The 27,678-nt window shown below is 35.0% G+C and overlaps 1 protein-coding gene across 3 annotated transcripts in view; it reads right to left on the bottom strand.

Moving 5' to 3' along the window:
* Nucleotides 1-27,678, bottom strand: part of LOC132550909 (calcium-transporting ATPase sarcoplasmic/endoplasmic reticulum type-like) — a 50,179-nt gene that overhangs the window by 8,467 nt on the left and 14,034 nt on the right. For 2 of the 3 annotated variants that reach the window (XR_009554234.1, XM_060215010.1), the window contains exons 5-26: nucleotides 26,432-26,570; nucleotides 25,355-25,435; nucleotides 24,881-24,966; nucleotides 24,661-24,727; nucleotides 17,494-17,582; nucleotides 17,027-17,110; nucleotides 16,554-16,647; nucleotides 15,490-15,620; nucleotides 15,069-15,157; nucleotides 14,567-14,669; nucleotides 13,829-14,086; nucleotides 13,114-13,231; nucleotides 12,609-12,709; nucleotides 11,983-12,105; nucleotides 11,353-11,565; nucleotides 10,925-11,018; nucleotides 9,787-9,913; nucleotides 9,284-9,486; nucleotides 8,943-9,028; nucleotides 8,194-8,327; nucleotides 5,165-5,282; nucleotides 4,642-4,759 (exon numbers count right to left, since the gene is read on the bottom strand). Coding sequence is in view for 2 of the 3 variants with exons in the window: in XM_060215010.1 (XP_060070993.1) it covers nucleotides 4,642-4,759; nucleotides 5,165-5,282; nucleotides 8,194-8,327; nucleotides 8,943-9,028; nucleotides 9,284-9,486; nucleotides 9,787-9,913; nucleotides 10,925-11,018; nucleotides 11,353-11,565; nucleotides 11,983-12,105; nucleotides 12,609-12,709; nucleotides 13,114-13,231; nucleotides 13,829-14,086; nucleotides 14,567-14,669; nucleotides 15,069-15,157; nucleotides 15,490-15,620; nucleotides 16,554-16,647; nucleotides 17,027-17,110; nucleotides 17,494-17,582; nucleotides 24,661-24,727; nucleotides 24,881-24,966; nucleotides 25,355-25,435; nucleotides 26,432-26,570 (2,656 nt within the window). In the remaining variant the exon portion in view is untranslated. Of the gene's footprint in view, nucleotides 1-4,641; nucleotides 4,760-5,164; nucleotides 5,283-7,397; nucleotides 7,532-8,193; nucleotides 8,328-8,942; nucleotides 9,029-9,283; nucleotides 9,487-9,786; nucleotides 9,914-10,924; nucleotides 11,019-11,352; nucleotides 11,566-11,982; nucleotides 12,106-12,608; nucleotides 12,710-13,113; nucleotides 13,232-13,828; nucleotides 14,087-14,566; nucleotides 14,670-15,068; nucleotides 15,158-15,489; nucleotides 15,621-16,553; nucleotides 16,648-17,026; nucleotides 17,111-17,493; nucleotides 17,583-24,660; nucleotides 24,728-24,880; nucleotides 24,967-25,354; nucleotides 25,436-26,431; nucleotides 26,571-27,678 lie in introns of all 3 variants that reach the window. The other variant, XM_060215011.1, reaches the window with a different exon arrangement.

Here is a 27,678-nt window from a genome sequence, read left to right as displayed (position 1 = left end):
AAGTGCCATCATAAAACAGAGCATTGATGATGTGTTAAAATAGTGGAACCGATGTACTCTGGATTTTTGGGTGGTTGTCTTTTATGAACTGGATGACTTTTTAAATTTTATAAAATTTTCTTCACACTTCTGAAAAACGATTTTGTCTGTTGAAAGTTGGGCATGACCACAGTAACGAGGTTCCACCATACAGACACTTTACAGCACTGGGAAAGAATACGTTCATTTTTAACGAAACCTGGAGACAAAACAACAACCTATACCACAGAAACATCACCATGGCTTCGGAAGAATTTGGGCAGAGAATAACCAGCTTTTAAAATGAATCTCTGCTGAAATTTGAATTTCCAAAAGTAACAATGAAGCCAAGCATACAAATCAATGATATATCACACCATGCATTAATACAGTACCGAGGCTAGTTCTAACAGGAAGCAGAAAGTTGCTGGCTTTCTTCAAAACATACAGAAACGACAGAGGCAAACAAGTTTGAATAACAAGAAATAGAGAAAAACATTCAGTTATTTTCTTTTTCTCTCTGAATCATTTTTATTTACAAATCATAACTAAACACACCATGCAGAATTTTTCCATGTTTTAATAAAAATGGGAATCTTTGTCAATACAAATTCTGGGTTGTTTTCATGAAAAAGAAATAAGAATTCTTGTCATACAATTTTATTCTTAAACACAAAGAAAAAATTTGAATAAGAGAAAAAAAAATGAAATCAGCACCCGCGGAATGAGTTGTGAGCATTCTTTTACACAGAAGAACACTTTCCGACAAAGCGGGGCGTGTCCAGGTGGACTTCTATTACGCTTTAGCAACAGGCAAATTTTGGCTAGTACTGCATTTCTTAGCACTGAAAAATTGACAGACTTGGTTCTAATCAACCATATGATGATAAAGTTGATATTTATATCTGGTCTGTCACCTTACAGAGTCAACAAAAGGCATGCCCCGATTACTATTAAAAGTTATTAAGATCTGTCTCTTTTTCAGGAAAATCCATGAATATAGGTCAGAGGCATGCCTCTATCTAAAATTGCCTCAAACAGGTGATTTTTTTTTCTATCTAAAGTCACATCACACAGGGGGTTTGTTTCTATCTAAAAATAACCTCACACAATGGCACCCTTTCATCTCAAACAATCTCACACAAATACTGGTCATCTCAATGTTGATATGGGGTGGAGAAATGGAAAAAAAAGTACAAACGCAGGCTAGGATACAAAACCAGGAAGTATGAAAAATGCTAATATTGTTCACAAAATGTTCACTGTACAAAATTGAGAGGTGAAAACATTGATCCATGGGAGAGAACACACTCCAAGGAAGATAACTCACACATCATAAATACACTGTGAAGTTAGTAACATTGAAAAACAATTAGTAAGAAATGCAGTACCGTTGCCTGTTCAGTGGAACAACAAGCCAGGACAGCCGAGAAAGATTGTGAAGATGGAAAGCGGCCCAGTGGAACTTAAAGGTAACCCTTGGGCATGAAAGCCCAGCCTCCTGGGGCCATAGTGGCCCAGAAGGGTGGAACTCCAGCCCTAAGGATGTCAACATGAAGCCAGGTATCCTGGCCCCATGGGGAGTGTGGCCGACTTTAGCAGAGGTTAAGATAGAACTGCTATACGTTATTGATATTGCAGAGATAATATAAGCTATATATATATATATATCTATTGGTACACTTGAGAGTTCTAGGGAATTATATAGAATCTATATCTTATTGCACAGGAATACCACCAAGATTTGAAAATGATGCGTTTTCATTGTTTCATTTTTATTCTAAATACAATATTTCCAAATGTCTATATGAAACCTTGGTGGTACAAGAATGCTAGCTCCATGCAGTGTTTAAGTTTAAAGTTATAGTCCCAGATAGCGGAAGTTTGTCAAAATCATTACCTCTTATCTAGGCCTCCACTGAAAGTGAAAAAAAATCCCAACCCATCACTGTTAATCGGCTACCCTGTCTTACTGTTCACGGCGCCACGCTCTCGGGTCCTCGTAATGTCATCCCTTATAATGCCATTCAATTACAATGATTCTATACCAGGTAAAATGACCCTTCTACAGTAACATTTCCTCATTACAACACAACACTGACAACAAGTCACTATAATATTCCATCCCAGTAAACAAAATATGTAACACTCCAATATAAAGCCACCTGGTTAAAGTAATATAAGTTAACAGATTAACACCATACCAATTAACACGAAAAAATTAATGGAATTTCTTTTAAGCTATCCCATTAAACTGACAAGAGCCAACAATTTAATGACATTTACTTAGATATATCAAAATAATAAAACTAACTAAAAACACCTCCTTATATTGCCATTCTTTCCAATCAGTTTTATAAATAAATAACCTCTCTGTATAATGCTACCCCAAAACTTGTCAGGACAAGGACAGTCAGGACAGTACATTAAAGTGAACTCCATTAATACTATCCAATTAAAATATTGCATTTCCCAAATGTGTTAAATTAATGCATTATATATTGCTATTCCTGAGAATAAAATACTTAAATGAATTTTTTCAAAAAAAAATTGTTATTTTAAAGAAAGAAACAAATGTAAATAAGGCAGTAGACATGACAGGAGCCGAGAGAATGGTTTTGTGCCTCAAGTGAAAAATTAGCCATTTCATATTTTTTTCAGAAAAATATGAAATATCTGTGAAAACTGGTATCAAGATGTACAAGATTTAAAACTGAATGATAATATATTTATATATATATGTCACTATGGTTCTTGAGTGTGATATAAATAAACACTGAATCAGTCACGCACACACACAATGCACACACATCTGCATACAGATACGCACATACACATTCGTACTGTAAAAAGGAAGGGCTAGGGCACTACTGAAAAACCAAGCTTTGCCAACTAGGAAATAAACAAATCTCATCATTCCAGCAGCTATATACAAAAATAAAATAACGAAAAACTTGTGTCGACTGAAAAGCAAAATTGTTACGAATTTCTGCTTTTATGGGAAAAGGCAACATGCTGGGAGTAAAACAGTTATCTAAACTTCAACAGACAAGGATGATACATAAAAACAAACAACCCCAAAGGGAGGTAACTGTCAGTAATCTGTTCGCTTCATAAAAATCATTTTTAGTTGATGCTGAAGTGTCCTCAGGTGAAGAAAACCTGAAAGCACTTTACTATAGAAGGACAAGCTTGGTTTTTAGCAATAACCCGAACAATTATCAGAGAAGACCAACAAACAATTTAGACAAATAAATAAACAATAACACTCTTCAACATACCTGTTACTATCCAATAAACACTGTATTCGTGACCAGAAACTGATTTGTATATTTGTTTATTTTTTCTATTAACTTACACTCTACCCAGTTAGAGAAACTTGTTCCAAATAAATATGCATATAAAATATTATGGGATACATAAGTGAACTATGACATCACAGTGAGATTTCATGTACAAATATCACTCAAATGACTTCATTTTACCCATGTAAAATCACAATGAAGAGTTACACAAAGGGCAACAACTCTGGAACAAGTTTCCCTAAGAAATAGACAAAAACAAGTAGTTTGTTGGTTTTCTCTTTTGATAAGTAAGTAAGTAGGTCACGTTAACCATTTCCAATTCATTTGACAAAAAATGTTCACATTTCTATGCGAGATATTCAACACAAAATATCACCCAAATTCAGTTGACCATAAATAGACTCCCCAATACTTTCTGTTTAATTGTGCTCTATTCAAGTTTTAAATCAAATGTAAAGCTCTAGTATCATAGCTAATTTTTGTTCAAATCTATAAATGGGCTAAATCTTGATGAATTTATAAATGCATTTCTATACAGTTACATCTAACACTTGAAAGTCATCCCCTGTTCGACATGAAAAAGGCCCAAAATCAGTGGCCAGTTAAGGAACCCTAACGTATATACAGCTTTGTAGGGGGGAAAAATGGAAAATCTGGGTCCATGTTTTATAGAAATGTTGATCTCTGCCTCAGTTGAAACTTTTATAACAGGGAAAATGATATAAATTTTACAGCTCAGGTGATACTGCTGAAATATACAGAGCTCCTTAAAACAGATAAGGTTTATCTATCAACAATGTCCACACTACACAAGAAATTTATCTCTTTAAATTTTCTTAACCTTCACATCCACTAATACTTTTCCTCCGCCCACACCCCACCCACCAAAAAACCTCCCAAACTTCATCCAATTATTGAGTTACTTTCAGAATAAAAGTTGTTTGAAAACTCTCTAAATATTTTAATGAGATCAAAGTTTAATTTTTTTGTTTTTGTTTTTTTGTTTTTTTTAATTTTTGTTTCAGAAAAAAAAATCTACCATGAGACAGGAATAATCTCTGTTGATTTTTGAGAGTAAGAGAAACAAAAAAAAAAGAACTACAACAGTTCCCATGACGATAAGCCTATTAAATTAGTGTGAAAAAATCTACAAACAAGACAGTTAATTTGCTACAGACTTTGGAATGGAACAAGGGAGACAACTATGGGTGACTTGGGGATACACACACTGTTCAATGTAGAAAAGTCATGTACAAGTAAGTCGAGTAAGCAACCCAAACAATCAAAATCCAATGAATTTCTAGAAATGGGTTTTTACCGTCAGTGAATTTGCGAGCACAGAACTTCAACGTTTCGTCTATAAGTATCACAGGGAATGAGATCTTGAGTACCGCAAACCATTCCTCAAGCCCAAGAGGCGTGATTTGGAAGATGGTCTGAAAGAAATAAAAGCAGTGTCAGATTCATATACATTGTAAATGATTCACAAATTAAAAATATCCTCCACATAGAGATGGAAGAAACAGATCTCCTATTAACAGGTATGGGAAATGCAGATATACTACACAGGTATGGAAAATAAGAGATATCCTGCACACAGCTAAGAGGATACAGATATCCTACACACAGGTATGGGGATCTAGATATTCTCTAAATGTAATATTCCCATTAATATTTGAAGCAGCTGGCCTGCTCTATATATTTGCCCACAATATATCTGGTTTAGAGTGGATTAACAGCAGGCTACTATTGCCAGCAACAGGCTTTTCACAAGAACACTGACATGGTTATGAAATTTCCAACATGGTTGCTATCATGACCTTAAAAGGTGAATAACTTACCGACATGACGTTAACGTAGAGGATGAAGAAGTGGAGTCCCATGGACAGGGCCATGGCTCCTAACAACCATTTGTTACACCAGGGTGGCATCACCATGAGGGACTGGTTCTCAGACAAGCTGCAAAGGCAAAATCCTTCCATCTGTACATCAATTACACTACATAATTTTGTTAATATCTCCCCATAAATCCATATTCTTATTTTTTTGCAGACCTGTGACTGCTAAATGACATCTTCCTACCATTTTCATGATTTACTTCACAAACCTTTTCCAGCTCAACATCCTCCAATAAATAAATTTTTTCTGCTATATTCATATTTCATAACTTCCATCACATGCAAAAACCTGCCCACATGAAAATTTCTCCAAATCTCACTTTAACAAACCTTATTTCATATTTTGCTTTCAAATTTTATCATCATATGAAAACGTCTGTTTTGCTTCATAGACTTATGACAATTTATTGATCCTTTATGTTTCATCCTTTCTAATGACGTCAGAAAAAATCTTCAAACTTTCATCAGCCCAACAAAACTTTTTATTTGAAATTTCAATAGTCATTTATATTGAAAATCTACTAGTCACAAAATGCTTGGCCTTTGATATTGTACATCCCCCAAGAAAAGCATGCACCAAGTTCTAAACCACTTCTCTTTTTAATATTCAGATATTTTCAATATATAATAAAAAACAGATAAAAAAACTTTTAAAACTCAGGGCCAGCATGCATTTTTTTCACCAGGGTCCGACTGGGGTGTCTACTCATTATAAACATAGTTTGTAGGCAATATATAAAGGTGAGATGTTCCATGCTTGAAGGGAGAAAAACTTGGCTTGCTCAACAGCTCATCAAGTACATCAAATCAAGCACAACTCACCAAGACAAGTTAACCAAGTTACACCAAACTTACCAAGATGAGCCCAACTGACAGAAACGACAAGCTCTGCTCACCCAGATAAGCCTAGCTCATAAAATTATGCAAAGCTTACCCAGAAAAGAGCTTACCTGTCTCATATAAGCTATCAAGATGAGTCTAACTGACAGATGAGCTTAGCTCACCAAAATATGCTTATTTATCAAGACAAGCAAAGCTCATCGATGTTTGCAAGGAGTAGACACCCGACAGGAATATGTGCGAGTAATTTGTACCACAAAGGGAAACAACTGGACATGCAAACCAAAACCCAATCTACAGGTTTCATCTTCATCGTAAAAATCTCAAATATTTCATCTGAAAATTTTTAAATAGACAAATCACCAACTACAGTGAATCTATAACCTTACAAACATATCTAATCGTCCAAATATTTTAGTAGCAACATCTTTCTCGTTGATGCAAGAGTTCAATTTCATTGTTATTTACACTCAGTTATAGATCTAGTATACAGACGATGTCCAAGCAGAATTTCCCTCTGTAGTACAACAGTGTAAACTGGATTCTGCCCTCCGACTCATCACCGAATTAAAATGTATAAAATGCCAAAACAAAAAACACTAATGTTAAACAGAAGAATGGGAAAATCAAAACTATCAGAATTTTATAATCGTTTTCTACAACGCTAAAATTTTGACGGACAAAGAGAAATCCAGAGTCGGAGAAGTGCAGACTAGGTACACTCGGCTCAGAAGATTTGGTTTTTTCCCTTTGTGATGCAAATTTGCTAACACACCAGCAGTACAACTTTGTCCACAGTCTGAACAGATCACTTTTGCTTTTTGAAGAAGTTTTAACTTGAATTATTTTTTAATGATAAAAAAAATATTTCAAAATTGAAACAAATTCTCTGTTTTAACCATTAATTATTATTTTGAAAAAAAAAATGGAAACAAAAATTCCAAAAACTAATCATGAAATCTGTCATGGACAATTTCACAATTGGTTTCCATTGTCAAAATTTGATAAATCAGAACTCGAAAAGAAATGTAGGCAGAAAGCCACAACTAAGGCTATGGACAAAGTAATACCTATACCTGTTGTAGAGGGCACAAAAACACCTGAAACTTCTCTCATCCTCAAATTCCTATGATGTCACATTTAACTGCCCAAAGGAAACTCTTAAAATGAAAGTCTATACACTTTTTTAATGCTCTGAATTCATTTCACAGATTTTATTTAATTGCGTCTTTCAATGCAAAGTGTATTTTTGTGGCAAGGAAAAGAAATATTGGTGAGATTTTCCTGCTGAGGTGAGAGACTTTGGGTTGTGCCCCCTTTCCAGTCAGACCCTTACCTGTTGAGAGCATTAAGCATTTCAATGACGACCAGGACGGACAGTGCCATCGTCATGGGTGCAGGGTGGTCGAAAACCTTGCAGTCGACGCCAAGGAAACGCTCATCCTGAGCCAGACACTGTGAGTGATGGGTCTATTGAAGAAATATCAACCGTTACCACACAATACCCTCACCGTCGCTCCAGAATTACACTGACACAGGGCATATGTCTGAAATACCATCTGTACACCAACAGGGGGCACCACAATGAAGCATATGCCTGGCCAGGGAGAATTCTGGGAAGACATCACAAGCACAGGAAAACCAGAGTCAAGATATCAGTCAAGAATTTTGGTAAAAGCGGTTTTTAAAGTTGAAATTAAAACTAACCAGGTACTGGTAAGTATTCAAGATTCAGTGTTCCTGTGTTTGTGTGTCAGAGCTAACCCAATGCGAGTCTAATGACTCCCCTCTTCATGCTCCATCCAACCATGCTGTGATCATGGTCAAGATCAGTTCAGACCAGAGCTGACTAGTGGTCTATGGTCTACAGTCCATTTCAAATCTGAATTAACTTCAACTGACTGAAAATTTACACATTACTGAGTATTCATGGTTAGAATGTTTATGTACTTCACATAATGGTTTTACTTTAATAACAATATTTCATTCATCTTGTCTCATTTCAAGTAAAATGAACAGATAATTAAATTAAGTTGGGGGAATGGACCATCTGACCTTTAGGGTCTCTTACCAAACCGGACTTGACCATTGATCAACACATGGCGTCAAACAGTGACCAATAGGGGTAATACCTGTTTAGGGCATTAAGCATTTCAATGGTGACAAGAACAGAGAGAGCCATCGTCATAGGCTCAGGAGCACCGAACACCTTACAGTCGATTCCGGGGAACATCTTTGGCTCAGCAGGGCACTGCATGTGATGAGTCTGCAATTCGAAGTCAGCAACCGAATTCTAAACATGTTCAGTATCTATGAACTGAAAGTTATCTCCGTTCCTGGTGTACAGTGTAACTTACCTATTTTTGGCATAGGACCAAAAAGCTTTGGTTCTTCAAACTCTGGGCTGACAGATAAGCACCAGTTAACACCCAAACTAATGATTATGTTGCCATGGTTATGACACTTAGGCTGAAATATTTCATTAAGTATCGCTCTTTCCATCATAAAATGTACATCATAATTTTCCCATTGAAAAAAATCACTTCCCTTCTGTAAGATCCTCAATTATATACTATTATGATGATAAAAGAAATCTCTCTCCTTCCTTTCCAAAAGAAATCATGCTTCTTGCTCTCCAAAACCAATATTTTAACTCCAATTCCCCGAAAACTTGTTGGAAATTCTTGTTTCAAAAAGTACACTATCAAATCCTAATGTCCGTATAGTATGAAACCTGCTTTTACTTTCTGTTCTAAATTACATGTCCTTATTTCTAATATTCTGTTACCTTTCTTTGATTTTTAAATCACATTAATACCTTCAAAGGATTGTAATTTTTAAGCCCATATACTCTGCCACCCAACTCTATATAATTACTTACCAACTGGTAGTAGTTGAGTTTTGGCCCCTTATCGTAGACCATGAACCACCAGGCGGCAGCACCAACAGTCGCACATCCAACATAACCTGTCAAGTTTAACAAAAGCAGCTTGATTTCTAAACATTGCAAAATGGAAATCTTTTCTTCCACTTCAACAAGAGAATGACACTTTCATTCTGAAAACAGTGTGCGCCAGTTGTCAAAATGTCTGACATGGTTGGTAAAAATGTCAGAAATTTCAAGACCAAGAATAAAAATAGATGCAGTGCACAATCTTACTAAGATACTATTATGACAGAAAAATGAAAATGTTAAGTGACCTGGATTTTTAAAATCCTTACCTCCAATAGCCATGTATCTAAAGAACAACCAGCCAGTGATGAGACCTTCCTTTGCGCTCCTTGGGGGTTTCTTCATGATGTCCATGTCTGGGGGATTGAAGCCAAGAGCAGTGGCAGGAAGTCCGTCAGTTACCAAGTTTACCCACAGAAGCTGTACGGGGATAAGTGCCTCAGGGATACCAAGAGCAGCGGTCAAGAAAATACTGTAAGAAGACATACAGAAAGTTCTCATCTACTCTTTATCTGCTAAAGGAAATAGATTTCTCAACTATTTTACCTCAACCATAATACCTCTCCAAATTTTGAAGGCACAAACTGCTGAAAGAAGTCATCAGTTATCTGTCCTCTAACATACAATGGAAATACCAAATAATCTAACAGTAAAATGCCTCTATAACAGTCTTATTAGAGTTATCTACCCATGTTTGAACCTCAAGACCTCTGTCTACTTCATCCTCATGAGAAGTCCTATAAACATATAACACAGAGTTGTCTGCCCTTACCATACAACCTCTCCAATGTTGGAGGAAATCAGATATCTGATGAACTGTTTCATGTTGTTGTAGATGGCACGACCTTCTTCCACAGCGGCCACAATTGTTGCGAAGTTGTCGTCAGCCAATACCATCTGTACAATGCAGTCAAGGACAGCAAATGTTTTGAAGACAGAATAATATTACATTGCATAACTTATCAACGATTAAAAGTGTTCATCACCCTACCAATAAAATATCAGGGCACTTTCAATTTTCCCACATAAATAGGCACTGCTCTAAGCTGTTTGTTTCTGTTTTCGTAACAGCATTGGACAGCTAAGTGTCCATCTTGACCAGAAGCAACTTTCCTAAAAATAGCTCAATATCAAGCTTTATTTAGAGGCTACATCAGCACAACAAAAGAGTGTGACAAATTATGGAACAGTATTGTATAGTGACATAATTTGTTTAAATTTTCAACATAAATACCTATTACAGAGAATGACAGCCAGACAATTCTTTTAAAGTATAAATCTACTAGGTTGATTTGGGGGAACAAAATTTTTTATATCATGCAAAACAGGTCTAGTTCTCTCTTCTATGTGGCAGTTTTCTTCAGCATGTGTTTTTTTCAGCCGATTTTTTTATCATTACATGTGCTATGTAAAAACCAATATGGGGATCAAAGCCTCAATGGGATTGCCTAAATTCCATTTTTGCTAGTCAGTCTGATAAGTTCAATCGTATATGGATTTCTTTCATTAGTTATGTAGAAAGGAATATTTGTAAGTCAGTGGAACATAGCAATACTCAATTTGGGATATAAAACTAAACTGAAATTTGCTCTCTGTTTCAATTCTGGCGAAAAATGGACATTTTTTTCAATGGTGACCACCATTAGATTTTCATGAAATCTTACACCATATTATCTGTAAGTCAATTGTTGGCATATCATCTGCATATTGTATTTATTTCAACATTTAAAAGTTTGTGTTAAGGCTTACATACTTAAATACTTTACACATCTTCAATCTTATACACCATATCAAAACTCATAACATTTCAGTTGCCAGTTATGGCATGAACACTCATTAAAGATCCCTTATAATCAGCTTATGGGTAAGGGTGAAATTGCTCTGTATTGAAGTATGAATAGAAAGGATATCGGAGGCAGACTTGGCTACAGCAGTTCCAGATCCCATAGCAATACCAATCTCAGCTTTCTTCAGAGCGGGGGCGTCATTCACACCATCTCCTGTCTGTTAGAGAATCAAAAACAGTCAGTATTTTAACATTGACAATAACAAACAATTCATGAAATCAATATATCAGAGACAAAAATTGACAATTTTTGAGATCTTATTATTGGAAACCATTACCTTTTCCAATTTGATGAAATTTGGAAATAGACAGAAATCAGCCAAAATGTTGGAAACTTTTTTATTATCAATAAACAGATGTACCTATTCATGCAAATAAAAATAAAAATTCACTAATCATCTAACTACATATCAATTGATACCGATAATGTAACACATCTAAGTTATCCATTACGCTAAAAAAAAACTAGAGTATCCTACAGAGGAAACTTACCATGGCAGAGATTTCTCCTTCTCCTTGCAAGTACTCAACAATCTTACTCTTATGGGCGGGCTCTACACGGGCAAACAGACGACTCTTAGTTACAGCCAATCTCTGCTCTTCGGGGGACAAGTCGTCAAACTCACGGCCAGTGAAGGACATACCTTCAGTGGATTCATTCTCACCAAACACACCAATCCTGCGGCAGATGGCTTCAGCAGTGGCCTAATAAATAAAATATAAAGATACAAGGTATTAAACTTATGTCAACATAAATGTGAACTGTCAGATACACTTTATTATAGGCATCAAAAAACCCATTAATAAACGCATTCTTTTGAGACCATCCAAAATGGAAAACTACAAAATTTATGTAATTATAAGTAAGTGCACCTGCTCATTAATATTCTAACATATTTGGACCAGTTATAGTTTTTCTGGAGTCATTGCCCAGATTTCAATACTTTGAGTCTTATTCACTATACTGTGTCATTTTTGAAGTCCATATCAAATGATCATAGAATAGTAGTATGCAGTGAAGATTTGGTGTAAATTTAAATGACAGTCAAATGTTGTTTCTAAATCATAAAGTGTTCAGATTCCAAAATGTTTTTTTCCTTAAATCAGGACTGGATATTATACCTTGTTGTCGCCGGTGATGACAATGACACGGATACCAGCCTTTCGGCAGTTCTTGACTGAATCGAATACTTCCATACGTGGGGGGTCCAACATTCCAACGACTCCGACGAATGTCATATTGGTCTGCAATCAAATAATCGAGATTCACATGAAGGAACAAATGGTTGTGTACAGTATAATTGTGTGAGGTTTAATGCATGTAGCATTTACATTTTTGAATTCATGAAAAAAATAAGTGACACACTAATCCAAAAAAATTTATTCCCCTTGTGTACAAAAGTTAACGACAAAATGAAAATTTCATGTGATTTTCAATTATGATACATTGTAGAGTATATTAAATGCTATTCAACTGAAAATCTGTTTTCTATATCTCGGATATGGCAGATTTTTTTTGACATTACCCTAAGGTATATCTTATATATTTGGATGAAATTACCATATTTAGTAAAGTGCATGCTCTTTAATACCAATATACTGAAGTTGTCAACATTTAAATATCCAAAGTTACTGATCAAGATTTTGTGACAGTCTATTGTAAGAAAGAACCTGTAACTTATCTACCTTCAGAACACAAGAACTTCATCTGTAGAAAATTCTACATTGAAGTAAAAGTGATGACCTACCTCATACTGAATGAATTTGCGGGAGTCTTCAAGGTCCATGTCCTCACGGCGTGGTGGAGCATCAATAGTAGCCAAGGCGAGACAACGAAGGGTATCACGTCCTGAAAAATATACTTATTGTGTATTTCTATAATCATGTCAAAAACTCTGCATTTCAGTCCAACTTTCGTCAATATTACTTTAAATCACATTCCATGAATTTGTTAAAATAACGTTCAAAATTAATTTAAACCTACATAGCACAATTAAACCAAGATAGTATAACTGTTATAAAACCATTACATCTGATACCATTCTCATAGTTAGAGTAATTTTCAGATGTCTTTGCTTTAATTCCTTTGAAGTCTCTTGTCACTTGCATCTGATCAAACCTCTTTAAAATACCCAAATTGCTGCCTGGACAGTGGCAGTCCAATGTGAAATGAAGAATACATATCCTCATCAAAGTTTTATTTGGTTCTACCTACAACTGTTTAAACTGTGTAATAACAATACAGGACTTTACCAGTTCCATAGGCCTTGGTGTGTTTCATGATTTCATTCTTGATGGCAGGTGACATGGGGACCTTGTCCTTTCCAACACGTACGTGTGTGCATCTGTCAAGGAGACCCTCAGGGGCACCCTACAACATAGGTCACAGTTTGTCAAGTTATGGACACAAGACCTTCGTTTTAATTGAATAGAGTTTACGCAATTACTAGATCCTGAGTATCTAGGAAAAAATGTGTAGAAGTTGTCATCAATTTCTGTGTATCTGGCATTCAATTGTGTTGAAAATCTCATCAATTACTGTGTATCTGGCATTCAATTGTGTTGAAAATCTCATCAATTTCTGTGTATCTGGCATTCAATTGTGTTGAAAATCTCATCAATTACTGTGTATCTGGCATTTTTGAAGCAATTATCAGTTTCTATGAATCTAGGATTCCAATGAGGAAGTTGTCATCAATTTCTGTGTACCTAGGATTCAAATGTGTGATAATTGTCATCTGATTCTGTGTAGATTGGATTCAAGTGTGGTAGTCATTACTTAGTCATAAATCATAAACTTCCAGCTGCAGAATCAATACAATATGTGTAGATACTACGAATGTCATCTGCTTGTATGTACCTTTGTCATAGTGACATAATTGCTAACGTATAAATTTAACCATTCTTTGTCATCAACTTTATATGTATTATCACTTTATTTGTACTGATCAACTTGTGTGTAATTTACCTTGGCATACATCCTGGAGCCACCGGGTATTTTTGCTGGTTTGTTTGGTGTACAGAAAACGCTCATGGACTTCCTGTCACGAGAGAATTCCAGTGTGAATTCCTTTGACCACATCTGCTGGATGACATGGTTACAGACAGTACCCTGTTCTCTCAGACTCAGACCAGCACGGTTGGTATTGTAGTAATTCATCTTCTCACACAGAACAGTCAGGGCAGTCTCTGTGGCCTCACCAACCTTCTCATATACTCCCTTGGTCTGTAAGGTAGGCAACGCATATCATCAAATAGCCATGACAGTAAAACTTGAGTACATCACACAAAGGGAGAATATCCATTTGCAAGGATACAACATACACTAGGTCAAGGTCATTTCTTTTAACAAACTCTGCAGCAGTACAAAACAGGAACTAGTTGAATAATGTTAAGACAGACCTTTACGTATCTTTCCCTGATCTTTTTAATGTGATATAAGTTGACCTTTTGATTCTTCAATAAATATATCCATGATTCTGTTTTAGTTTACAAGAAATTTTTTGTTATCATGATATCTGAAGTAGCAAAAAGTAAACTATGGCATTTTAAAGACTGATAAGAAGAAGTTACTAGAAAAGTGTTTCTTCTGCTGCTTTTCATTAAAATTACATCAACAAAAGTTAGATGATGACCACTAACACAAAATTTTGTGGTCATCAAAAATCAGCAGAGATTTAGATACAAATTGTAACGCTTTACTCACATCATTGTAGTCTACGCTGGAGTCGTTACACATTGCGCAGATTGTAGCCATCTCCTCAAGACCCTCGTAATCAGAGGCTTTCACCTTCTTACCTCCCATGTACCTGTAACATTAGAATTACATCCTCATATACTTGGTCTCAACATCAATGAATTAACAGGGCATTTTATCATCAATATTCATATTCTCATTTAAATACGGTTACTTTTTGTTGGTATAAGATACAATCTTTATGCGTATCTATTGAACTGGCTGTGATATTATTTTTCTAGTTCATGAAGAATTAATATTTCCCAATTCATTGGTCTGTGAAAACACAATACATGTAGCTACAAATCAACACTGTATACAATACACTAAAACAAGTAAGTATAAATTTCTAATCTCATCACTGCTAACAAAGGCTATCTTACTTTCTTTACATTGACACAATTATATTTAACTTTTTTTCGTTACTATAACTGGCAACGCCTAAATTTATGACACTGATCGTGCTACTTACACGTCACCCTCTGGAGCATAGGTAGAGCCGGTGATCTCGAACTGCTGGGTCTGAATATCATTACCCTCAACCTTGCTGAACACAAACATCTGAAACAACCAACACAAGCATTGTTACACGTAACACTTACAGAAATAGCAGGAAACTCTGGTCTTCCTCAAATACTACCAATATTTGTTGCTCACCTACATTTCCTGGATACCACTGATAAGATATCAGTTCTTATCTGATTGTGTTAAGTTCCCGACTTGAATGATTGAAATTAACCCTGATCTGATTATCAACCCTGCATTCGTTAACTGACTGGAGGAGCTTTGATTGGCCTGATCAATACTAGCTTTGCTTTATCCAATTGGATGAGTCAATATAAGTCATGTTGTAATTGGATGGATCGTTGTTCTGATATGATTGGCTGAATTACCTTGCAGACAGACATCTGGTTGGTGGTCAGTGTACCAGTTTTATCAGAGCAGATGACAGAGGTACAGCCAAGGGTCTCTACGGAGGGCAGACTCCTGACAATGGCATTCTTCTTAGCCATCCTTCTTGTACCTGTAACAGAGATCAGTTCATTCTACTACAAACTTGTTTAGTCACTCTTTATCATAACAAAGTCTGTTTACTTGTTTAAGATAGCTAGAAATCAAATACATGATTATATTAAAATTTGAACCTTGCTGATGTCATACAAAAAACTTTCGCTAGAAACACAGAATCAGATGAAAGAGATTTAATGAGATGTTTGTGTAGCCAACAGTAATCCAAAACTGACATTTTCAGCAATGTGGCATTGTATGAAGTTATTATTTGATTGGCTCCAAGGGACACAACATATTGATTAGGAAATCAACTTCTATTGATAGTAACAGTAATCTTTGACCTTCAGGCCTTAGCAAACATTTCTAGAAGGAGCCACAGATGAAACTTGATTATGCTGTATCAGTTTGATGTACGGCAACTGATTTTATATTTCTAGAAACAGTGACCTTGATAATTTCCTTCAGGTATGGAAACTAAATTACTACAGGCATTATAAGGAAACACTGTATGATAACATGGGACTTCAGGAGAGGATTAACTTGTGATAGCCAACAATGATCTAAGTAAGCATATTTGTGTTTGATAGGGCCTTAGGAGGTCCAGTCATTACATGGAAACCATTCAGGGATTAATCTAGACAACTTCTTCTACCATTATAGGGTTGTATTCCCCAAATGTTTTCTCCTCTGAATATAAACAAATTTCCCAACAGGAAAATATAATGATAACATGAAAATTTTTCCAAAAGAAGGAATATTTTCTCTCAAAACAAAGCTTATTAGTATATTTTACAATTTTTTTTATTTTATTTTAACCGATGAAAAGGACTGCCCATTTCTCAAAATAGACCAAAAGTTACCCTTATTCCACAATCGGTAGTATTCCCCAAATTATAATTAGTCCATGCCCTTGTGCGGTTGATACATCCATCACTAGTTTACATACCAAGAGCCAGACAGGTAGTGATGACAGCGGGCAGACCCTCAGGAATAGCAGCTACAGCTAAAGCTACAGCAATCTTGAAGTAGTAGATGGCACCCTGTACAAAAACAGTGAAAAATATTCTTATACATAAAACTAACAATATCAAAGTTTCAAAGACAAAACTATGTTCATAAAACACAATAAACACCAAAACTCACAGATTAACAATTTTCTTTTTGTTTATATTCATTCAAATGAAGCTGTGTAGCATTTTTGCACATGGAATTACCAGACATTAGCAATAGAAGATATGTTTATCTGTTTTAATTTTCTCGAAATGCACTGATACAAAATTCAGTGAAAATTTTTTCAGGTCATAATTAACTTCCTATTTTTAATTGGTAGTCTCAACTACAGTCTAAATGTAACAAGAAGGAAAACTTAGAAAGTCAACACTTCAGAAATCTTATCTACTTAAATCAATTCTCATTTACCTTCATCCATGATCCTCCGTGGGCAGGATCGTTGAAATGTCCAATGTTGATGGCCCATACACAGATACAGATAATAGTAATAACCTGTAAAAGAATAATAGCAATGGTCAGTATTGGTCAGTTATCATCAGTATTGGGCAGTGATGGTCGGTTATAAGTATCGGCCAGTGATGGTCAGAAAGTTAGGAGTGGGGGAAAGTGGCGCATGTAACGATCAAGGTTAAATAATCAGTAATGACACATACGTTATGGTCAGCAATGATGATGTAATTGTCAGTTGGGTCTAGTAATGGTCAATGATGGTCAGCAAGAACATAAATGTTATCGAAAAAACAAAGAACAAGTACAAACAGAAAATTGTACAGAAAAATGTTTTGGAAAATGAGAATTCAAATTCTCAGAGAAAGCTATTACATAAATCACAAATTTGAATGTAAAATAGTTTGTAATTTAATTAGAATTGTTACCTTAGAAAGTTGAGTTCCGAATTCATCCAATTTCTGTTGAAGTGGTGTCTTTTCTGATTCTGTCTCCATCATCTCGTCTCTGATCTTGCCTATAAGATACAACAACAAAACAGTGGTCAGCATCATCAACAAATTCTTTAATTTTCCTGTAGATTTTAAACATTTCATGTTCAAACTCTGTTTATACCTTAACTCATCACATAATGTACTTTACACAGGAGTCATACATGTCCTTAGAATCTGAATGACTTCTCAAGTTTTGGGGTTAAAATTGTAAATGCCAAAAACCTGTGGAGTACATAAAATTTTCAAAAGAAAATACATCTTTATGATATAATCATATATATAAACTGGGGAAAAAAAATCTTTTTTTTTTTCTTTTCTTCTTCCAGTATATGAGCTTTCAACATGGGGTCTTATGGCTTACTCACTATGATTGCTTTGATCTACAAACAAATTATTTGTTACCACACCTTATATCCTCAAGATAAATACTTGATATGGGACAGACTAAAACTGTTTTTAGGAATTTTGTTATGGTGAGAATTCAAAATTATCATGTTCATACTATAGCTGTGTACTGATTTTCTGAATAAGGGTCTGGGTATAAGTGGGACTGCAGGGCTGGGGAAAGGGGGAGCTATTCTACACAGCCCTAGGTCATTGTTATCTTCTTGTAAGTATCCTAGTGACCAATCATACATTCAACATTATCATTCACAGATAATCTGAGATATCACAAAGACAAATCTTTTGTAGAGAATGACTATGCTGAATACCATTGATTTATTTGTTTGGCCTTTGTAGGCTTTACAAATACTTGTATTTAGAAAATTAACAGAACAAAATTAATTTCCTTGGCCTTCACAGTTTTTCCTTGTGTTCATGATGGGGATAGAATAAAAATCTTTTCATTTGTTTGGCCTTTGCAGGGTTTACTAGAACAGTATTCAGGAAACGACACTGAATCAAAAGATTTCCATTTGTTTGGCCTTTGCAGGCCACTATCAATCAACCTCTGTTTAATGAGACTGAGTTTGACCAAAAGGAACACTAATCCAACACTAACACAGAGTAAAGCTTGATACTCTCCAAAAAATCTGCTGGAAACATCTTCATTTTTTGTCAGGGTCACAGCCCTGCTCTCAAGGTCGTTGTTACCGGCACTTTTCTCAGATCAGCGCTCGGTTATGTAATCCTGGTGTATTATCAGGAATTTCTGTGAAGATATTACTGAGAAGCTCTCCAGATCCAAGACATCCCCCTTTACCACTATAGAAGTGGTGTATACCTCGCTAGCATGGTAAAGTACACATACTAATACCAGCTGTGTAGCTACACCAGCCCTAGGGCAGAATCTCTATCCTACTGACCTCTACCACTGATGAAGGACATTAGCTTGGTATCATGAGAACATAAACTTCAGCATAATTGAATCAGAATTTTAGTGAAAAACCTGAAGCAAGCATTTGAAATGTAAACAAGAATGGTATTGATTTAAAAAAGTAGCCCTACAGCTAAAAATATGTTTGTGGTTAATAAACTGATACTGCTAATTAAGAGCTAATATAAGCAAAGTTTGAGATCAAACAGTTGGATAATTAGACAAAATTAAGTTAGAATATCTGGGTCTATTCAGTTGTAACAAGATTCATTAGTGTAACTGACAGCTGGGAAATTTTTTTTAAAAACTTTTTTTTAAACATTTATTTAATTATACATGTATTTTTGTGTACATTCCCCTATTTTCCAATACCAGGACATTAATTTTTTGCTTTCCATTTAAGTAATTAAGGTAAATTTAAAATCCTGTGTAAACCAACATCTTACATAGCAGAAAAGATTCAACACATTCTATGAAAGAGATTTTTAATCTGTTCATAATCTAATAATTCAAAAAAAGTATCAATATTATTTTCTCACAAGTTTTCTATTTAAATTTCCATAAGTTTTTTTTAAAACAGGTGGAAGATTCCTGATTTCTATATCAAAAACACTATAGAAGAATCACTTTTCATAATTCCCATCAATCCAACAGCAGACGTCTGCTGATAGAAACATAAAAGGGGTTCACTTTATGATAATGGAAAAATTCCAACAAGTACAGAAACAGAGGACTTGAGCAAGACTAAAAATTTCTATGTAGACCAGATTGAGAATTGACAGGTGCACTGTTTTCCAGCGTATACCAAGGTATATACAAAATGGCAAAAGTCAAAGTTTTATCATCGACTGCTCGTAACCATGATAACACACATGTGTATCAGAGAGAATCGCAAGCTTGGCTAAATATGGAGGGAACAGATCACCTGTAGCAAAGTGCTACCAATCTATACACACAAAGGGGGCCCTAGAGTGAGGGAAGGAGGTAAGGTATGTTTTAGCGGAGGGGTACCCCGGCATGGAGGCATATGAACCATTGAAGTCAAATCTCAACACATCTCATTTATTGTGTTTCTATGAAATGATGTAACAAGGTAACTAGGCTTGGCAAAACTGTATCCAACTTGATCGTTCAATTGGTCTATGCACTGATAGTTTCCCCGTGGAGAGCCCCGAAGCTACAGCAGCCACTGCCAAGCCAGGCACAACTCTAGTGTCTGATCGCCCAATTTAGAAAAGTCTTACTCTGTGTTGCATGTCAGAAGAGGGGCCTAAGGGGGCCAGTCACGGAGCTCAGGGGGCTGCATGAGTGTGTACATAGGTAGCTAGTATGTAAGGAGCAAAAGGGCAGGAAGGGGTGAATGGGGGTTGGGGTTTATAAATGAAGGGGTGAGTGAGAGGGTAATAAATAAGATCAACAGATCAAATATGATGTAAACATTAACTTGTTCTTGCTGTCTAAAAACATGTCCCAGTTTCATTTTGATTTATATTTTTTAAAATACTCCATACTGAAAAATCACAAGCTTAAAGTCTGTCACTTTTCACTACCTCCAGAAACAATGAGAAACTACATATATTGCACCAAAATACCTTGAGCAGCACGTTATATAATGTTGTTTTAACTAATATACTTGAAAATTTAAAAACTAGTCCCCTTGCCTAGGTTTAATGACAGAGTGATGTGGATGATGACGTACTTAGGTGTATGTATATACACACTGAAAACAAACATTTACACTATTTACTGCCAATACTAAATTCCTGTGATGGGGTGTATATATATACATATCACTGGAAATAGCAATAAAATCTGGTACCAGGATGCACTGGGGGTTCTGATGGATTTACAATAGAACTCCTTCTAAGCTCAATGTAATTTATGGTTATAACTTTTCAGCTTTTCACAGGCCACAGTGATAGTTTCAGCACCAGACTAGTTCACCATCAGGTGTAGGAGTGGAAATGGCTAAGATAGCTGTCTCACTAAAAATAAACATGTAAACCTCCAAATGATGGAACAGATAGGCTATGTCTATCTCTACAGCCTCTGTACCAGTCATTCATCTCTCTTTATAATATCTTACCATTCATCTCACTTTAAGACCACTACCTTTCTTCTACCCCTTAAATCTTATACCAAAACAAATCACTGGGATTTTCCCTTAATTCTTTCTCAAACATATCAATATTTCTTCCTAAACACAAGTTTATTTTATATAAAAAATTTCCTTATTCGAAAAATTTCAAAATCTTACTGCCTATTTCAACTTTTCTGATTTGTTGTCCTAGTTTACAAGACAAAATTGTCCATTTTGAACTGCACCCTATACACATTGTGTCTTTCATTTAAATTCAATTACAGTGAGACCTGCAATACTGCTATGGGCTTCAACACCCTTTGATTTCCTTCTCATTCATTTTTTCTTCTCATCCATTTCTGTCTGTCTGTATGTCTGTGTCTGTCTGTCTGTCTGTCTCAGTATAAACCCCTCGTCATTTCCATTATTATTACCATTAACAAACCTCCCTATTCCCTCATCCCCACTTTTTTTCCAAACTTTGGTAGAAATATATTTAAACCAGAAGTAAAATACATAAATACTCCAGTATAAACATAAGTTTGTGTTGGAGATCAGCTGATCAACAACACATAGTTCTATTCAATATCTTCTAACCAGCCAGCAGATAATAATGTACTGAGAATATCTCCATGACAACCTTTGAGCAGGTATGACAGAGTGGCAGGGATCTGTTTACCTATCACCATGACAACCAGGAGTTCTCTTATTTTCACCTGTTGCAGCTTAATGGCATGTTTACTTAATAAGAAAACTCCAACGTCATTTACTGTATGTTCTCCACTGATTTATTGATGCAGATGCTGAATATTAAATCAACGCAGTCAAAATTTACTTTCTCATATGAAATGGAGCCAAAAATTAACGAATACATTTTGTCATTTTGAGAATTGCATATCCATTCAGAAAATGTCTATCATATCATCATAACATTTAATGTACTTGATGTTGTTGAAATCAAGATACAAAAGTAAAATTAGCTTTAAATATTCAAATGTTTGGGGTTTTCATTTTAATCCAGATATCAAACACGGGAAACAGACACATCTTATTTTTAAAACAATGTACACTAGAGAATAAACTTGCTTTAATAGATATAAATTATAATTCAATCTACACAAATAAACAATATCTTCTGATAATTCATAAAATAAGAATTTAAGATAATGTCATATTAATCCAAAAGTAAGCCCTTCCCAAAGATAAGCCCAGTTATTTGCAGCATCATCAATTTTAAAATGGTAACCAAACACAAGATTCTCCTAAAAATTGAAGATTAAAATGTTACACTTTGGGAGAGAGGAATGGGGTTGTGGAGGGTTAATTTGAAGATAAAACAGGCCAAATTGCCAGCATTTCTTTATACATATTTTTCTACATTCATTTGCTTTATCCATACAACGTATAGTATAATATTAACATCAATATGTAAGGAAACTGGTTGTGTATCACAAATTGACTAGTTTCTCGTTTTACTTAATCATACTGGAATTTTAATGTTGATACATGGAGGTAAATATTATAATTTAATTAGAAATTGGGCAAATTTTCAAGGCCAGTTACTCCCAACAGGCTGATTTTTCAAAAATAAATTATTTCCCACTTGAATTTTATCAATTCATCAACCAACATTTTTTACACAGTACAGTCAATTAATAATTTTGTAGTTTCCTATTAATAAATTAAGTGTTTTTGATTAGTTTAATCTTCCAGACCAAAATAAATATCAATGATGTTTTCTTTCAGATCATATCCAAGAAAAACATACAAGAATATGTTCAACACATGATTAATTTTAAATGCAAGCTTTTTAGAACATCAAACTACCATAACACAAAGAAAGAGTTGAATCCCATCACTGCAATTTAATTATTCAGGCAGAGGGTGTAAATTAACATCACTATTACTTGAAAAGAGTTTTGAAGTTCTGTTGTTATCATTTAACATGCTCCGCCAATCAATCTTGGCAGTCCATCAAGCTAACTATGCATAAGATTAAGTTTCATCAATGGGCTTTCCTAATTTAGGTGGCAGTAACCTTTAGAAAAAACATTTCATCCAAGTCTTAGATTTTATTATTCTTGGCATGGTTAATTCTACAGTGAAATGTGTCCAAAAGGGATAAAACAAAATCCTACTCTATGTGTGCCACAAGTTGAAACTTCTACAAATAGAACAACGCCAATCTCAGATGTAGCTGGTAGTCTGTGTATTTCAATAAACAAAGTCCCAATGGAACTTCATAGTAAATTCCCTGTCAATAAACAGTGTATAACTGTATGGTGTTTTTATTGGCCCCTTGTCATATTTCACCAGTGCTGTCTGGTCACTGTGACGAAAACTGTGACCTTTGGGTGAGGTCAGCCAGGTCATAGTAATAACCTTCGTAATGCGTTCCAGCACTACAAAACATTGTTATGATTCTCCCTTTTTGTGACTGGTTCCTTGTTTTATCTTTATAGTTAATAAATCCTTCTTAGTTAATCAAACAGGTTGTAAAGGTCTGTTCAAAGTCACCATGGTCTACCTAGAGTTATCTCCCCATCAGTGTTCCATTAACTTTATTTATCCCACATTGATCTCCTACACCCAACATATAATCTTAGGCTCAAAGTCTTAGAGTTATTAAAAGGCAATGAATAATATTGCTTTTCTACAAGATTCAATTAGTATCCTGTACTCTATGGGTGGGCTTATTACCAGACATTGGCTTATTACAAGTGAATTAGACATCAATAATATATACAGATACCATGATTACCCAGAGAACAATTGCTTATTTCAACCTTCTGTTTACATTTCGGATAAAAATATGCTGCGGCTTCCTGGAGTCAAATAAGCATCCTTGATAATACAATGATGTTCAAAAGCTGTCAACAATGCTTAACCTAATGACCAAGCAACTCCAATGTAACACCGCACAAAGGATGCTGGTCATACCAGACAGCCCTGAACTGTTAATTAGATCATAAACCTAGTTCCCGTTTCATCTCCAGCTTATATGACTAGGCCCCCTGGTTTTCTCATTAACAAAACATCACACTAAATGTTTCTACATATTTTCTTGGTCTCTTTCTTTTTATTACAGGAAGACACTTTTTGATTCCTTGGTATGTGTTGGACTATGAACCTAGATCAGTGTATTTAAGTTAATAAACATTGAAGTACCTCCCTGCAGAGATGGATATAGAAACTGATTACCTCTAGTGTCAGAAAGTATCAACCTCCCATAATTCTTCATTCCCAAGGAAGAATCAATAACCAGCAATTTTTAGGAGAATACCTCACCAAATGACAGTGTTTGCCTTCCTCTTTGAAGCATTCTTCTAAAGTGTAATTCAAAATTCTTATTTCTATCTCTTAAATAATGAGATGGTAACCCTATATATCTACTGTTTTAAAGTTTACAGTGGTACATTGAGGTTATACTCTTGCAAATGGAGATTTACTGGTGACAGGTAGTGAAGACAGACAACTGAAAATTTCATCACCATACCCGATCGCAAATTTCAGAACACGCGCAAAACCATGAAAATTTAGAGCAATTTTTGGGTGTAATTTCAGAAATCTTGGTTACCGTGCACATGATCAATGATGTAACTAAATATATAGGTAACCTATTATAATTATGCTACACACCAATGAATGCAAAAATTTAGACATCCGATCCATAAACGCAGGATGAACATTGAATTCTACTCACCAATGGCAGTGTTGAGACCAGTTCCTATAGCGATTCCCTTGCATTTTCCTGCTGAGATGTTTGTACCCTGAATCAAAATAAAGTGAATTTTAGAGAGTTTTGTCTGAAATTTCCAGTTTTGAAAGCAAAACACAAATTCACAGGTGCAGCTAAATTGTAACCCACATCAAAGCCTCACAAAGTAAATTTATTGAACTTTAAATTATGCGACAGTACTTACAGAGAATAGAATGTTTTTCTTGTCCTGGTTGACAGCACGAGGATCGGGGATGGGATCTGTGTGTTTGATGACACTGACACTTTCTCCTGTAGAAACAAACATAGGGGTGTTCTCAATATCTTTTTTTTTTGCAACTGGTACAAATACATGGGTTTTCTCAAAACATATGTTTCAACTCGTACAAACATTGATGTATTCTCAAAATATGTTCTTGATTGATCCCATCTGAATTTACTGACAAAATCAAGAGCAACAATACATCTGAGTATTTCAAAGCCTTATCATGTAATGATTTTTGTTGTATCAGAGCTGGCTGCTCTCCAAATTAGAAAACTTTGAATAATTTCTTTCTTTTTACTTGTTTTTTTTTTTTTTTTTTTGGCATTGTACTTTAATACTTTAACTAATTAAAGTGCTACAATGTATTCAAGCATACCTGATTATTACAATGGACTGATCTGGTGCCTTACATACCTGTCAAAATGGACTGGTCTATCCTAAGAGTTGTGGAATAAATTTGGAGAATACGAATATCAGCTGGAATTTTGTCTCCGACTGCAAGAGAAAAAAAAAAGGTCACTTCCATTTTTTTAAACAGAAAAAACACATTATCATGGTGGTTTCCTTACAGAAATGGTCTTATCATAGAGGTGATCTGTAAAACAGGTTTTACAAAATATGTTTTTTACATCAGTAAATGGTTAGCAAGTTTTAATGGTAATTAAGGATCATAAGTATTCTTAGATCACAAATATCTGTAGAAGGCAGAAACAACCTGTACACTCTGTTCAACACTGTTAACACTACTTACAATCTCTAAGCATCTAAAACAGATCACAGTACATTTCTTATTAAGACCAGAAATTACAAGGACCTCACTGGACAAATTGATCATGAATTGGCACCATATTATACACTATGAAGCCTCAATATTCCTGCCACCTTCACTACAAGCCAAGTTACTGGACTACAAGTATTGAGGTATTGATAATATTTTACACTGCAAGCTATCTAATCTGTATCACAGGAAAACCAGAAAGGCCCTGTAACTTCAGTAATGTTTCTAGTGAGAAATGACTAGATTAGCCCCATGTTCATAGTGACCAGATAAGTACAGTACTGTTTATTGTTACAAGAATAGTACAGTATTGGTTATAGTGACAAGAATAGTACAGTAATGTTTCTAGTGACAAGAATAGCCCCACAATGTTTCTAGTGACAAGAATAGCCCCACAATGTTTCTAGTGACAAGAATAGCCCCACAATGTTTCTAGTGACAAGAATAGCCCCACAATGTTTCTAGTGACAAGAATAGCCCCACAATGTTTCTGGTGACAAGAATAGCTCTATAATGTTTCTAGTGACCAGAATAGCCCCACAATGTTTCTAGTGACCAGAATAGCCCCACAATGTTTCTAGTGACAAGAATAGCCCCACAATGTTTCTGGTGACAAGAATAGCTCTATAATGTTTCTATCCACAGGAATAGCTATGTAATGTTTCTAACCACAAGAATAGCCAAGTAGTGTTTTAGTGATTCAGCTGACCTACCTGAGACTTCAACAATATCTCCAGGGACTAACAAACTGGCTCGCACTTTCTGGATTCCTCTATGACCTTTACGCACTACTTTTGCGATTTCTGGTTCATACTCTTTCAAAGCCTCAATAGCATCTTCAGCATTCTTTTCCTGTAAAATATCAATATGTATAACGGTTTAAGCTTAAACACATATTAGCAGTCAAGAGATATTATTATTTCACTAGCTCCTGGAACAGCCCGAAAAAAGATGAAACAGAAGCAACTAATGATTTCGGAGCACATATTCAAAATGAATCTTCCAAATTCTGGCAGTGGTTTATTTGCGCTCTCAAACTGTTAAAGCTTAGCACACATATTATATATAGAGATATAGGGATCATATCATTATACAAGTAAAAGACACTCATTAAAAATGGAAAATATTTTTGCATGTTATCAGTTATTTTGTCTACAAAGACATTTGGCTTACTGAAAAAACTGTAATCCTGGTTGTTTATTGTCAGTTGTATTTGTTGCACCATAAACAAAATTTTTAAGTTGAAATTATTAAATAAATTAAAATTGTGATAAAATTATGGGGCTATGGTGCATCTCCCTAATCTAGATTTTGACATTTGATTCAATCAAGTTTCATTCGCCTAGGTTTCAAAATCAAGGCCCCTTGCATCACTGATAAGCTCGAAGTGGCCATATGATGAAGTTTAAATCAATATTTTGATCTACTTTATCAAACTCTTAATCATATCAAAGATGCTATTCACTTAATTGTTGTTTACTTAATCATCTAAATTAACAAGAAAATTTTTAAGGCAGCAAAAGATTCTCGGAAAAAATATTAACGAGTTTCCATCAAAATTTCAGCATATAATTGATGAAAATGTGTGTAACAGATGTGAACTTGTCCACTTATCCTTGACTTGGTGACAACTACAAATGATCCTGATGTAGAGCCCAAAGGTCAAATATTTCTGGTTAGAACACATGTTGATTGTTATCCGAGGATTTACACCTATAACAAGAGCTTTGTCAGGCCTGACACTGGTAACCATGGTAATCATGGACAACACCCACTATTGCAATGTTTTTACTATATATGTGTTAAGTATAACATGACTTCCATTGATCTTTAATAACAAAACCAATCATACCATGACTTATGAAAAATGACTCAATGATAATCAGTAATGTCATATTTATTACAGCATGAAACTTGCATAGATTTACCCAATATGATTTTAGAATTAGAATTTTAATTA

Source organism: Ylistrum balloti, unplaced genomic scaffold (genome assembly GCF_031769215.1).
Source record: "Ylistrum balloti isolate Yb309-2 unplaced genomic scaffold, AGI_CSIRO_Ybal_v1 Utg370158, whole genome shotgun sequence".
Lineage (NCBI taxonomy): Eukaryota > Metazoa > Mollusca > Bivalvia > Pectinida > Pectinidae > Ylistrum > Ylistrum balloti.
The sequence above is the reverse complement of the archived record's forward strand: the minus strand, read 5'-3'. Positions and strand labels throughout refer to the sequence as shown.